General features: G+C 29.8%; 2 protein-coding genes across 2 annotated transcripts in view; both read left to right on the top strand.

Annotated features, from left to right (window-relative positions):
• The first annotated feature begins 299 nt into the window (after window positions 1-299).
• LOC106689630 (erlin-2-B) lies at window positions 300-2,100 on the top strand. Its single transcript, XM_014434713.3, has 7 exons — window positions 300-556; window positions 642-722; window positions 817-925; window positions 1,002-1,108; window positions 1,179-1,330; window positions 1,405-1,586; window positions 1,870-2,100. Exons 1-7 carry the CDS (start codon window positions 449-451, stop codon window positions 2,085-2,087), a joined length of 957 nt encoding a protein of 318 aa, XP_014290199.1. The 5' UTR covers window positions 300-448; the 3' UTR covers window positions 2,088-2,100.
• Window positions 2,101-12,003: 9,903 nt separating this feature from the next.
• The window catches only part of LOC106689627 (uncharacterized), a 151,176-nt gene continuing 148,298 nt past the window's right edge, over window positions 12,004-14,881 (top strand). Inside the window, exon 1 of the mRNA XM_014434710.2 lies at window positions 12,004-12,094. The gene's annotated coding sequence lies outside the window, so the exon portion shown is untranslated. The remainder of the gene's footprint in view (window positions 12,095-14,881) is intronic.

Genomic DNA, 14,881 nt, shown 5'->3' with positions numbered 1-14,881 from the left:
GCTTAGAGATATAATTATAGCAATTTAATATAAGTACATTTGACTAAATTTTATAACCTTAAAAGCAGAACGATATCGATATAAACACTATTAGTGTAGCTATGTAGTTAAAGTCCATGAAAATAGAATCGACTTACCGGTGTTATCATTAGGAATTGATATCTCGAGTGTCTTCTTATCGAATGTGAATTGAAATTTGGAAACTTCGTTAGGTACATTCCTTCCTTATAGCGTTCAATGTGGTAGTCGAGAATAAATAGAATGTATGCCGGGATTTTTAACATTTATCTTTATTTCGACGGTTATTGAGGAGTAGATAAAATACTTGATGAATACTGATTCCTAACATTATTCAATTTATTGATTCTTACGCAAACAACTTCAAAATTCATTGCATTATTGTACATTATATGAAATAATCGGTCTGTTTCTTAGCAAAGAATTTACAATGGTTGAGACAAGTGCAATACTTGGTGGTTTGATAGTATTTTTTGCTATGGTGGCTAACTTTTCCATTCACAGAGTGGAAGAAGGCCATGTTGCTGTTTATTATAGAGTAAGTGACATTTTATCTTGAAGTTAAAATTCACTTGGTATAAATAGTCTTTTTTATAACTTTTCTGGATTGTCTACTGTTTTAGGGTGGTGCATTGCTTTCTACCACAAGTCAACCAGGTTTTCACATGATGATACCATTTATTACTTCTTTTCGGGCAGTTCAGGTATTGTTATATATATATATATATATGTATTTTAAACAATACCCTTTTCAAACCTTTCTAGCTAATTTATTAATTTTTTTTTTGCTGAAATTAGGTTACCTTACAGACTGATGAGGTAAAAAATGTTCCTTGTGGCACTAGTGGCGGTGTTATGATTTATTTTGATAGAATTGAAGTAGTTAATCATCTTTCGGCAGATAGTGGTAAATTTCATTGGTGAGATTACTAGCTCCTGTATACTAGATAAATTCTAAAGTTTATTTGTTTCATATTTTACAGTGTATGACATTGTGAAAAATTATACTGCTGATTATGATAAGACATTGATATTTAACAAGGTGCATCATGAATTGAATCAATTCTGTAGTGTCCATAATTTACACGAGGTATTATTGTAAGGTACATGTATTATTAAAGCAATCGAAAACAATTTTTTTATTCCAGTTTTGTTGATAGGTGTACATTGATCTTTTTGATCAAATTGATGAAAATTTGAAAAATGCACTTCAAAGGGATTTGAATGAAATGGCTCCAGGACTTAAAATTCAAGCAGTCAGAGTCACAAAGCCTAAAATTCCTGAAACAATAAGAAAGAACTATGAACTGATGTTTGTATACAGTTTTATATAGTATTAAGGTCTGATGTCTGTTAATGTTTTATTTTAAATTACTTTTATTATAGGGAAAATGAAAAAACTAAACTACTTATATCTAAAGAACATCAGAAGGTTGTTGAAAAAGATGCTGAAACTGAGAGGAAAAAAGCGATCATTGAAGCAGAAAAAGTTGCTCAAGTTTCTCGAATTCAATTTGATCAAAAGATAATGGAGAAGGAATCTTATCAGAGAATGTCTGAAATCGAAGGTATGTTAATCATTTAATGGTTCATACTTTAAAATAGGTCTAGTTTACAGGACGTTATATATGTAAATAAACTATTTAACTGTTTTAATAACAGCACCATTAAGTTCTCTGTGTGTATTAAAAATAATTGTGATAAATGGTTTTTAAACCAAAGTTTATTATTTTGATTTCACTACTTTGAATATAAAAGGAAGTAGGTGAAACTAATTTAAGAGTACACTTCAGTTTTTCTTCTTCTTTTTTTTGACAATTAGCTTAAAATTTGTTGCTTATTTTTTCACAGATTTAATACATGTTGCAAAACAAAGAAGCAGGACGGATGCTGATTTTTACCAGGTGCAAAAACAAGCTGAAGCCAACCGTTTGCTCCTCACCCCAGAATATCTTGAACTGAAACGAACAGAGGCAATTGCATCTAATGCAAAAGTTTATTATGGACCTAACATCCCCAATTTCTTTTGGCCTACTGAATCTCCTCAAACCCCAAATAAAACTTCATGATTATGAAGTGAAATTGTTTTTATTTGTATTTTGAAAACTTGGATTGTTAGTGTGCTAGATGAATTGAAGTATTCTCGATTTTCTCCACTTTTTATAATTATGTTTTGGGTAGTCACTGAGTTGTTTTTCTTGATGAATAAATTCTGAATTAGTGAGTTTTTGGTGATGGAATGGTGACTTTGAATTTATAAATGTCCGCAATTTTAAAATTAATAGGTACCTCAATTGTATATATTCAATTGTATATTATTTTATTAGTTACTTGTTAATGAATCAATCTTATAAAAAATTGTATTTGTTATTGTTGTGTAAATTAACTTATTATCAATAGCTTTTTAGTTTAGTATTAATATTTTTAAGTTTTTCATTTATTTATTTTACTTAGTTTTATTTTATTTATTTTTCTTTAATTATTATTTTTTTGCTGTAGCATATAAAAAGACATTTTCAACATTTTTGTATATATATAGGTTGTATGGTATGCACACAGGCACTTTTGGGGTGATTATGGTTTCGGGATGAAAGTTAGTTTATGAATTATGGTATTGTTCTTTGTTATATTAAATCATTAATGAGTTTGTTGTTTTTTGATAGGAAATTATAATTGGAAACCTTAAAACAAATACCTAATTTATGTTGAGTATAAAGTATTTGTGATATTTCTATTATTGTCAGTTTGATTTTAGTTTTGTGATTTTTATTTTTTAAAGGAGATAAGAAAAAGGCTGATATACCAAATGTCAAGTAATGCATTTACTTTAGATTGACTATTTTAAAATAAAATGGGGATGTAATTCATACATTTTATTGTAAGCTGATCAACTTACTGTTATACAATTTAAGTAAATGTATTCCTTTATAGATTATTCTGAAACCAAGTTCAATTTTGTATTGTTTATTTTTTATAAGTTTGGTTACTAAAAAATTAATGTAACTAAGTTTTATATATTATAAAGGATTGGAAATAAGCTAGTATTATTTTCTTCATTCCATTATACATTATGTGTAAGAAGCTATTTGAATTAGTATGATTTATTCTGGATTGTAGTTATTCATAATGTAATGCTTAGTAGACTAAATACAGTACAATTTGCATCTGAAAAATTAAGCCTGTTGTTGGCAGCATTGAACAATAGGTCATTACTGATTTGAATGAGTTCAAATTATTAAACACCATTTTCCTTCTTCAATCCTATAAATATTATCAAAGAAGAATTAGTAGCACTTCAAGCATTGTTCAGACCATTCATATTAAAGCATTTATCTCTCAGTAATATGTGGAAGTTATGAGAAAAACTGTCATATTCAGTTCTTATTAATAAATGAAAAATTTAATTCATTATCACAAGCTGGCGCAGTAGCACTGAATTACATATACAAGGACAAAAGTAATCTTTTATGTCAAAAATTGAAATTGTCGATTCTACCTCCATGTACATAGCCTGCTATTAATTTCTTACATATTTCCAAGAAAAAGTATTAAGTTGGAAATTAGAGTTGAAGCTTTGAAGATTTTTTTTTAACTAAGTGAAACACTTTTATTTTCAGGACTTGAATTAATTTCAATATCATGTACATATGGTGGTATGTGGAATCAGTGATGTTTTTGGTCAGAAAAAAAAGAATAAAAAATAGTCTACAGTATAATCTAGATTATTTCGAACAGTGGCTATAACCTGTGGTCTGTGGAACATGAATTAGGCTGGGAGACCCTTCAGTTGGGCCACAGAAGGGTCTCACTATGTATATTTTCTAAGGAATTATTGTTAGATCTATTTATTGTTTACGTTTTCTGAAGTTTGAGTGGTAGTTTAATACATAAGTGTACTATGGAAGTGCTTCAAAATGCACTTTTGAGCAACCTATAGAATATAAATACTTTATTGATTCATGCTGCCCAAATACATCGGGTTACTAAATTACACAGCCTACTAATCAATCACTGTAATTATTATAGAGTTACAGTATTTATATCATATCTTTCATAATCGACAATTATTCAATCAAATCAAATTTTCTAATCCTAAAGGTATGATTGATTTTATCATAAACATTAATATTTAACTTGAGGGATATTTAAGATTAGATTTAAGCAGTTTAATCCATTGAGGTCAGGCTGGGCATCCTTCTAAGAATAAACAAAAAATTAAAACTGAGTTGAAAGCCCCGTTTTCCAGTTGTAAATGAAATAAAAAAATAAATTGAACTACTGTATACATTCATAGATTAGGCAAGATTATACTAATAGGATGGAAAAAGGGATGAACTTGCTGGATTGGGTTCATTGATGATAAGGGAGTCCTGAAGAAATGGTTTGTGGGCGTCCTCGCCAACAGAATAATGGGAGAGAAAAGTCTAGGTAACAAAGTGATGGTGATAATGAAAGTGACTGGGACAGCGACTACCACCGTGTATACTATGATATTCCGTCTCGTGACAATATGTCGTACTATCATAATTTTTTATTTCCCAATCACTCTAAAACAGAAAAAAACAATTAGTGAATGCTTTATTATATGAAATAGGAATAAATCGTATTAGGTGTTACCTTTGGTATTTTAAGGTTACCTGTAGTGTTTATTTATTATTTGTGAAATGGCCATTTTAAATGGTCCTATTTTTAAAGTCCGGAGGTGAAAAACAACCCCTCACGATACCCGAGCGTTCTAAACCATAGACTTCTGGCACATCTATCATAATTTGGATGATGGTTGGTATTAATATCAACTAATCTGCGCATGCTCGTCTGCTTACAGCTGAATGTAGACACCTTGATAGTGAACTGTCGCAACTTATGACCTCATAACACCAAACCTATGTACAGATTGTCCTACTATACATGTTCACCCACCTGACCTCCAATTTTGATTTGATTTTCGATTGGTCGTAATACAGATATTTGGTGTACTGTTCAGAGTATTGTTAATTTTACAACCTTTAATCTTAAATTGGGCTGGGCACTTAACTCTAGAATTTATTGGGATGGAGTGATTCTTTTACAGATTCCGATTACAGATAGAATTTAAAGACGAAATCGCATTGGGAACTTTTTTGATCAGCCAGAAAAAATTAACGATTTTTTTTACGGTTTTTGACATTATTCGGTTAAACAAATCTATCAAACAGGAAGAATAAAATCGTATTAGATTTCAGTTATCCGTAAGAACCAGACATCATAATTAAACTATTTATTAATTGAGGAGCATTTGGGTCTCCTCGATCGGTAATTAATTAAATAATTATTTTTATATTAGAATTGATTTTGATGAGAACAGAATGACTAAGATGATTTTTGCTCTCAACGGCTTATATAATGTCTGGTACAATGGAAGAAGGGACCAATAACATAAGGCAATGTAGCTACGATATTTAGAGTTTATTTCGCATATGTTCCTATTTCAACAATTACACTTAAAATAGGTTGGGGGAAGGGGATAAACCTAACACAAGGACCTCACAGCGCCTCTCATCTGTTAATCCCGGCACAGGGTGAAGAATAGGAGGAAATTTACAATACAAAATGTTGATAATTGGTTTTGTTTTGGTAAGAGGACAAAAAGTGACATTTTTGTGTTGGCTTATTTTCGCCTTTGGCTAATTCAAATGAAATTTTAAAACGAATTTGTATCGGGTACATTTTTGATCATATGGATCGTGTAAGCTTAAATTGGCAAAAACCGTTTAAAAAAAAATCTGACAATTTTCATACAAGTGTAGCTTAATTTCTTGAAAGAATCCGTCATCATAATTTAAGTTTTCTTAGAAGGCCGAGAGGATTCGGGTCTCCCATGGAAATAAAAACAATTATCTACAAAACAGCCAACACAAAAATATCACTTTTTGTCCTTTTACCAAAAAACAAAAATGATTTACATCATGTATCGTAAATTTCCTCCTATTCTTCACCCTGTGCCGGGATTAAAAGATGAGAGGCACTGTTCAACATTCGCTGTGAGGCCCTCATGTTTTAGATTTATCCCCTTCCCCCAACTAATTCTAAGTGTAATCGTTAAAATAGGAACTTATGCAAAATAAACTCTAAATATCGTAGCTGTATTGCCTCATTTCATTGTTTCCTCCTTCCATTGTACCAGACTATATATAAGCCGTTGAGAGCAAAAGTCATTCTGTTCTTATCAAAATAAAATTTTAATATAAAAATAATTATTAAATTAATTACTGAGGGAATTAACTTACAATGCTTTTAAATAGTCGGATATGCTTGTGCTTGATTAATTTTAACAGTAAAAAACTAACAATAATTTCATACTAATAACTTCATAGAACATTTCCTAAATATTAGGGTATCTCAAAACTCAAAGTTTGACTTGGACAATTTTGCACTCAACGGCTCACATATACCGACAGCTTTTCTCTCTCTTAGCAATTTATTATAAGATAGTTATAAAATCCAGTAAAAATTGTCGATAAATTTTAGATTTATTTCCACCACTCTCATCAACAAATTGTACCAAAGTTATAATAATGAGATTAAATATAACTAATTAGCTTTGGTGTCACATTTTTTTATTATTTATTTACGTTATGTTTATTTAGTACAGCACAATTGATCATTTTCCTTAATTATAATAGTACATGAAATGCAGACTTAAGAATTTTAATAAAAATAAACATGGTACACTCATGCTGATGTTTTCTTAGAGCAAGGAGAACATTTACTTTTAGTACAGGCTCCGGCGGCCAAATTTATGAAGCTCAAACGACTCGTTAGGGATCTGGATAAATTTCAACAACTTCGTTTCCTTCAACAGTTCACTTCTACAAGTCGATTGAAAGCACAAGATCGGACATTGGAGTTGTGAGTATAATTTGACAGTCGTAATTACATCCCAACATAAACAATTTGCTCTGAATTATTGTTCCTCCGTATCTAAATGACTCTCATTAAAAAAAAAAAAAAAAAAATGAGAGTAAAATACAAGCTGAATGTTTTTATTTATACAGTTTAATCATACTAAAAATGTTTATACCGGGATTTCAGATTTCCAGAATAATTAATTTGAGTAAGTTCAAATACGGATAAATACCCTTATATCTTTTTTACAGGCCGATGTTACGATCTAGTTATTAAAATGTAAGAAACAAAGAACATTTCACGCAAATAAAAGCAAAAATAGTAGAACATAACGTAAAAAATTAAAATTATGAAAATAAATAATATATGTAATAATATATAAATAATTATAAAAGCAAGATTAGTATATCAAAATAAAGCACAAAGAAGATCAAAAGATTATATATAAAAAATGATAATGCTATAACAATATTATAAATATAAGAATATAAGAATATATAAGAAATTAGCAATTCGATAGCAGTCTTAAGATCATCACAAAAATGCATAAATAGCTGTAGATAATTTCACTAGCTTTCTAATGATTGCTTTGTTTTCAGTTTTAGTCAAGCAGATGAAGTAGTGGTAGTTCTGCTTGAAGGACGCAGGTACCTGCATATTTATTGTTCTCACATTATTCTCATAGATTGTTTTTCATTGACCTAGTAAAGACCTAGATGACTTAACCTTAGACCGAAATGACGATATATATATATACCTTGAAAATTGAATATGCTTACCTGTGTGTTTTAGTTGAGATTATGTCCCGAATAAACTCAATCCTTAGGGGAACAGCTACATTCACCAATGACGTGTTCCTTTCGGGAATTTCCATTTCCTCTATCCTTTCTAGCTAATTGTATCGGTAAATCCAGTGAAGAATGAATAAATCAAGTTGGTGAAGAAATCTCTTTAAAAAGAAAGAACCAATTAAAAAGATTGCATATAGTGGATAGAACTGATGTCCTCGTCTAAATCCATTTATATATTAATCCAAAGTGGGGTTGAATTTGTTCTGTTAATTAAACAAAAATTAATTAAATTAATTTAATGGAGACAAGAGGTGTTTTTTCATTGTAAAAAGGTCCTTTAATTCTAATTTTTTGGATATGACATTTATACCTAGTTTAATACACCAAAAAAACAAGTTTCTGAAGTGCACAAGCCACGGTGCAATAAAAAAACTTCAACAACTTTTAGTTTTTTGAAATTGTTGCTCATATTTTTGTGTTCATAATTTTATGTTTAAAACTTTATTACGTAATTTTATTCATGACCCATGTCCATCTAAGTTGAGCGACATTTCGAAAAAAACAAGAAGAGCGAGTCCATGTAACAATGACAGAAATCTAAATTTGGGGATAGTTTTATTCCTAAAACTATTTCAAATTTAAGAATTATACTATTCTTCTCGAACTACAGACTAGAAGTCCCCACGGTTCGAGTAGATAGTAGAGAAAAGGAGTTTGTATGTCACATTAAAAAAGTTTTCTATTTTTTCGTGTATAACTTTAAAATACTAAGCCATAAGGTCACTGAATTCCTTAAAGTGATGGTTCTTAAAAACGAAAACTAATATTGACTTTTTTTTCCCCGAAACGATTCTTTTGAACTCAACAAACGACTGAAAATATTCAATATATCTCTAATTTAAAAGAGCTTCTTCCAAAATATTGCCTAATTATCTCATTAGTAAGTGTTATGAATAACTTTCGCTTGGTTGGTAAAACTTTATTTTATAATCCTGGGGCTGGAAATATTTTCTTGAGATGGCAGCCAAAGTCTGCAACATTATCTTTTGTCACATCCTGCCGTTTTCAAAAATACCAGCGAAAAATGAGTAAGTGGTGTTGATAACATTGAGAAATTCGACAACGATATGTGACTATTGTCGTTTTTTAAAAAAAATTTCTCAACTATGACAGAACGTACCGCGAGGACCATTGGTTAAAGAAAATTAATTTACTAGTCAAAGAAGTAAAGTTTTTCCTCTACAAATTATATAGGAAAAGTTATTCTGAAAAAATTTAAAATGTAAAAAATATAGCTAAATATAAAAACAATCAAACATATGTTGGGAATGTAAGATAATTAGATGAAAATAAAGTAAACTATGGTGGGGTTAAAAATTAAGTAAATATAAGTGAAAAATTATATAAAAATGAACAAAAAGAACTAAAAATAAGATGTACCACAATAACTATATACAGAAAAGAAATGACATAGAGTATGGGATTTAAAATAAGCAGAAGATTGTATGTAATACGTAATAATAGAGATGTAGAAATAAAAAAAAAAAGGATCAAGATATTTTTATGTACCATGGCGCGCCTCTAATACCTTTAATTTTGTTTATTAAATAAATAAATAACCAGTTCTTATTATTAACAGTAATTAAAAAATGAATACATATCAAATATTAAAGAGTTTGATAATTAACTAAAGGGAAAAAAAATAGCGAAAGGATATTCTATTCGGAGAAAAACTGGGATCGTTTCTAAGAAATCCACAATGTTCGATTTTTAGTACATTTCTGATAATATTAAAACAATCCAATAGTCGAAAGTAAACTAAACTAGGATAATCATAAAACAGGGAATTAGATGAGGTGGAATAATTTGTAAAATATATTTAAAAAAATAGAAGATAAGTAAACAGCTAGTTGAAATGAATAAAGGAGGAGACAAATAATAATACAAAAGGAAAAAAATAAAGAAATGAGTTTTTTTCTTTTCTCAAGACTCCCATAAGTTATAAATGGGTCTTAATTCATTGCTAAATATAGTCATTTTTTTATTTTATATATAATAAATTATTTCAGGAATGTAACAGATATTGTAATTTTGTTAAGTTTCTAGATGATACGGGTGTCTATCAAATACCAGCAGAATTTCAGTATGAAAGAGGACAAAATATATACAATTTTTATGTATAATATGATAATTTGTGTAGGCGAAAATTAACAGCAATGCAGTTCTGAAGAAGGGGTATGATAAATCTCGAAACTTAAACCTTTTAGGAAAGTAAAAAATGGAAGAAAATATCCTCAGTTTTATTCAAATAACATTTCAATTGTGTAAATATTACTAGCAAGATCAAATGTATTAATATAAAGTTGCCTTAATTTGTTGGAGATAATTAATTGATGCATAATCCTGATTTAAACGACAGTTGATACAGAAAAATATACACTTTTATTCATTGTATCGTCTGAAGGTGTACCCCTATCACCTAGTTACCGATTTGAAACTATCCAAATTTTTTTTTATATCTTTATTGAGATTTACAACTGTACATAATAATACATTTAGTAAATTTGCAATAAGTTAATAATGAGTGATACAGGCGTGTATCTAAACTACCCATTGGTAGCACTCTAATGGCGTTTTTACATTAGTAGGTCTCGAGGCCATCTTCTTTCCAGGCGCCTCGGAGGATTGTCAGGAATGGATGAGGAAGAAAGGTTAGAAAATAGTAGGTTTGGATGGTTAGGGAGTTTATAATGGAAGGGATGATATCTGGTCCGGGCTAGATCGGATACATATGGAACATTAAGGTCTTTATGTATGATTTTATTTGTGCCAAAGTTTGGAGCATTAAGGATTTTATGAAGGACTTTGGATTGTAAGGATTTGGATACGAGATGAATTCGAAGGTTTAGTGGTGTCCCAAAAAGCTATATGTTGTGTAGATCAGTCTTTTGTAATAGATTGGAAGTTTAGGCCGTTTGTCTACTAAGTGCTGTAATAGTCGGTATCGACGTGTATTTTCCTGTCTTTTCAGTCTTGTGTGAGGATTCCAAGTTAGTCATTTGTCCAGATATAGTACAAGGTAGTATATCTATTCATTTCCTGTAAGAAATTTTAATTTCATAAGTTGCGAAAATAACACGTGTTAATTGCGCATCATCTTAAAGAAAACGCTAAATAGTGAGCAACACATTTATTTAAAAAAATATTAAAAATGTTTATATCTCTTTTGGATCTCTTCGCATCATTCCATTGTTCATTACTTCAGGCCATTCTCATTGGTTCCAAGCGCCTCCTTCATTCCCTCCCTCACTGTTCTCTATGCTTCCTTAACAACCAACCGATTCACTTCCATCCTACAATAAAAACCTTGGTGTCACCTTTGACCAACACCTCTCCTGGAATAACCACATTTCCCAAATCACTAACTGTACTCAAACAATTCCTAAGATTCCGTAATTCCATTCCTCAGAACACTCGTCAGCTCCTAGTATCTTCTCTCGTCTTCCCCCATTTCGACTACGGATCCTTGGTGTATAGAGGGCTATCTGCAGGACTAGAGTTGAGACTGAAGAGACTCATGAATTGTTTTGTAAGATTTATCTTTGGATTCCCAAGGCGCTCTCAAGTCTCCCGCTGGTATACCGAGTTGAAGTGGCTCTACCCAACCTTCCGAAGGCAATACTTCCTTAGTGTTTCCCTATTCCAAGTTCTTAAAATCAAAAACCTACCTATATCCTAGATATAGATCCATCCACTCATTAAACACCAGATCCCAACCGATTGATTTATATATGCCCTCCTATAGAACCGTATTCTTTAGCAAATCCTTCGTCATACGTGCAACCTCTTTCTTGAATTCTCGTCCCATCTCCATTCGCCAGTCCTCATCCATTCTTTCCTTTAAACAACACCTATTCCTTCATTTATTGTATAACCAAACCTCCACATCATTGTAATAAAATAAATAGGCATATATTGATTAACATTATAAACAGTAGTAAAGCCAATATACCAATGTAATTTTATTCTACTATCTGAAAATTTGTAAATGCCCGCCAGATAAAAATCTTAATAAATGAACAATGTATTTATTCTTAGGGGACATATGTCCCAGAATAAAATTATTTTTTCGTTTCATTTCCTTGGTCAGACCAAGATTTGCACCATTGTAGGATAGATATTGGAATGAACGGGAAGATAGCCAAAGACAAAGGCTACAAAGAGAGAAGAGGGTGGGTGGATGGAGCGTGCGCTGGTGCGGATGCTGTTGCCATAGCAACTACTCCCCGGGCAGGCGCGCCCCCAGTCGGTCCGGGCTGCCCGCGGGTTCCTCAGTCGCCCCGTCGCAATCGCTCTCTTCCCACATCGCAGTCTTCTTGTATGTCATCTCACAGGCCACGGTTTGTGTCGGTTGCTTGTAGTTGTAGTTTAGTAGAACAGTACCATAGGTGCTATCTTGCATATTATGCTAGTTTGTGTGTTTAATAATTTTGCATGTTTTTCAGCAATTCTCCAAAATATATTAAATTAAAATTCTTTATTAATTAAATTTCTAATGTATAGATGAATAATGATGATACAAAGATTAAATAGCTGATTTCATTGAATAGTGGAACATCTGACAAAAAAAAAGTTTAGGTTTCATATAGAAATAGACGTGTTCCAAAGATATTTGCATGGATATACGTTTCTTTTTCTAATATCGTACCTATAGACTGCTCCAAAGCTTGCGGGGTTGTCAAAAATGGATCACAGTCTACAGTAAAATCTAAGGAATACGTCAAATATAAAATAAATGTTTTTTGTCAGATGCACCACTATTGAAACAAAGCAGCGAAATGTATATTAAAAAAGAATAATAAAAATATATTTATTCTAAATGCATTTGTCTCTGTAGCAACTGTCTCCCAAAGCAGGATTAGGTCGATTAACTGTCTAAAATAAAACAAGGATACTATGTATTATTTCATCTTGTTTCATAATATTTACATCATTGTAAAGGAATGTGAATCAATTGAAGATTGTTTCTTCCACTATTTTCTTTATTCTAACAATGTTTAGTAATAATAATTAATTTTATTTAAAAAAATACAAATACTAATGTATCGAAGTATGAAAAAAAAATAAAGAACTACGGTAATTGAATATTCTTTTCCCGAAGGCAGCTTTAAAAATTGGATATATACAACCAAAATTTACAAATTTTAAATTAAATAAAATTTATAGTATAGTAACTAAAAAAAAAAAAATAATAATTCTGGGCTAAGAACAAGCTAAATATCAATTATTATATTATTAAATAAACATTATGATAAAAATATATAACTAATGATAAAATTTTAATGTACAACAGAATTAAATAAACTTATGAACTCCGTAAAAGTTAAAATAAATTTAATACACAAGTTTTATACCAAATAAAAATAAAATAATGTAAATACAATAAATAAATAAAAAAGAAAAAACATTTTTCTTTAAAATACTGATTATGGTTTCATATACAATTAAATAAACTCATACGTACATAACTAAAGAGAAAACAAAATACATTAAAATTATGTAATAATAAAGTTAACGATGGGGTGGAATAAATTCAAAAATGTAAGAATAGTTAAAAGGTAAAGGGTAAAGAAAATAGTAGAAGAGAAAATGGTCAATTATTTCAAATTTGAAAGACTTCCAAGAAAATCGAAAAGAATTTTTTTTTCCAATTCTTTGAAATTATAAATACAGTAGATATAAATATTTTAAGACTACATGAAAGAATCTTGAAATAAATAATGCCATGAGGTCAAATCAGATCGTGGAAATTCTCTTAGTCTTTCCATTTCGTCCTTTCTTCAGGAACATAGACTTATGGATCTTCAACTTTTCATTTTTGTCCTATATTCTTTAGAAATGTCCATTCGTCATTTTAAGGGTACTCTTGAGCTGAGTGTATACCAAATTAAAAGAAATTTTATATATTTCGAGGTAATTTTTTATTCAGCTGAGAACGTTTATATGTGTGAATATTAATATCGAAATAACAGAAGAAACTATGTATGCTAATTAAAAAGAAACCGAGTCAAAGTTTATAAATTGATATAATATTTCCTTTGAAAAATTATAAATTAAGCGGTTTTGTTTAAAATGGATTGGTTTATGAAGTTAAATTAATAATTGATGCATTATTTGGCCAAATTATAAAAAAAAAAGTATATACTTTAAGGAGAAAAACAGGGAACATTAAGTGTAAAAAATAAACAAATGTTATAACTAAAGGATTCCCTTCCAAAATGTTAGAAATAAGGAATTTTCAAGTATATATATAGCTATCTATATATGCAATATATGTATATATAGAGGAAAAAACTAAATTAGTAAAAATTATTAATAATAAATCCAAGTAATATCTAAAATTCTATTATTATTTATTATCTATCCCAATATCTACCGTACCATAGCTAAAGCTGTGATAACTCATTAGTCTGAAAAATGGAAAATACTATATTTTGTGCTTATTTATATTATTTTCATGAAAAAGATCTCTGATACTTCTTGTGTCCTTTATTTCAATTTTGTTCCTCGCATATTGGATCGTTTGAAACACGACAGTCCAATTTGCAAGGGAATGACAAGTAGATAGATAGTCTACAAAAAAAGAAAAGGACTAAAGATAATATAAATGTTTTATAGTCAGGACAAATCCCTCAAAAAGGAGGATATAAGATATCAAGTAATGGAGGTGGGCTAAAAAATGGGCATTTCAGAAGATTGAAATAAAGGAGATAAGGAGAGAAAATAAATGAGTAAAAAATTGTATACACTTTACCACATTTTAAATAATGAAATACGTTTTTCAAACTTTGAAAAAAACATGCATATTTTCTGAGAATTATTGCCTCAACAATTATTTTCTACTTTTTTTTTCATTCATTAGTACATTTGTATCTCAATTATACATGTTCCGGTATAATTTTTTCTATGTTCAAGAATTATTTCAAGATGCCTAGAGAATAATGCAATTGTTTTTAAAGGTTTAGAGATTTTATTCGGACTTGCGAGGTATCACAGCTCAACAAAACAATAGGATTGATTTTTATAGAAAAAAAAATTAATGGTAGAAGAAAATTTCATAAACATATCCTAATATTGTCAAACTTTTTTGTTTTTGAAATGAAAAAATAACTTTATTCTGGGACATA

Source organism: Halyomorpha halys, unplaced genomic scaffold (genome assembly GCF_000696795.3).
Source record: "Halyomorpha halys isolate HHAL.00 unplaced genomic scaffold, Hhal_1.1 Scaffold1419.1, whole genome shotgun sequence".
NCBI lineage: Eukaryota > Metazoa > Arthropoda > Insecta > Hemiptera > Pentatomidae > Halyomorpha > Halyomorpha halys.
Note: the sequence above shows the minus strand (reverse complement) of the source record. Positions and strands in the feature narration are given on the sequence as shown.

Bases quoted from the DNA above. Each gene is read 5' to 3' on its own strand.
- LOC106689630 (XM_014434713.3), top strand. From the start codon at position 449: ATGGTTGAGACAAGTGCAATACTTGGTGGTTTGATAGTATTTTTTGCT. The intron at 557-641 runs GTAAGTGACATT...CTACTGTTTTAG, and splicing joins ATGTTGCTGTTTATTATAGA to GGTGGTGCATTGCTTTCTAC. The intron at 1,331-1,404 runs GTTTGTATACAG...CTTTTATTATAG, and splicing joins AGAAAGAACTATGAACTGAT to GGAAAATGAAAAAACTAAAC.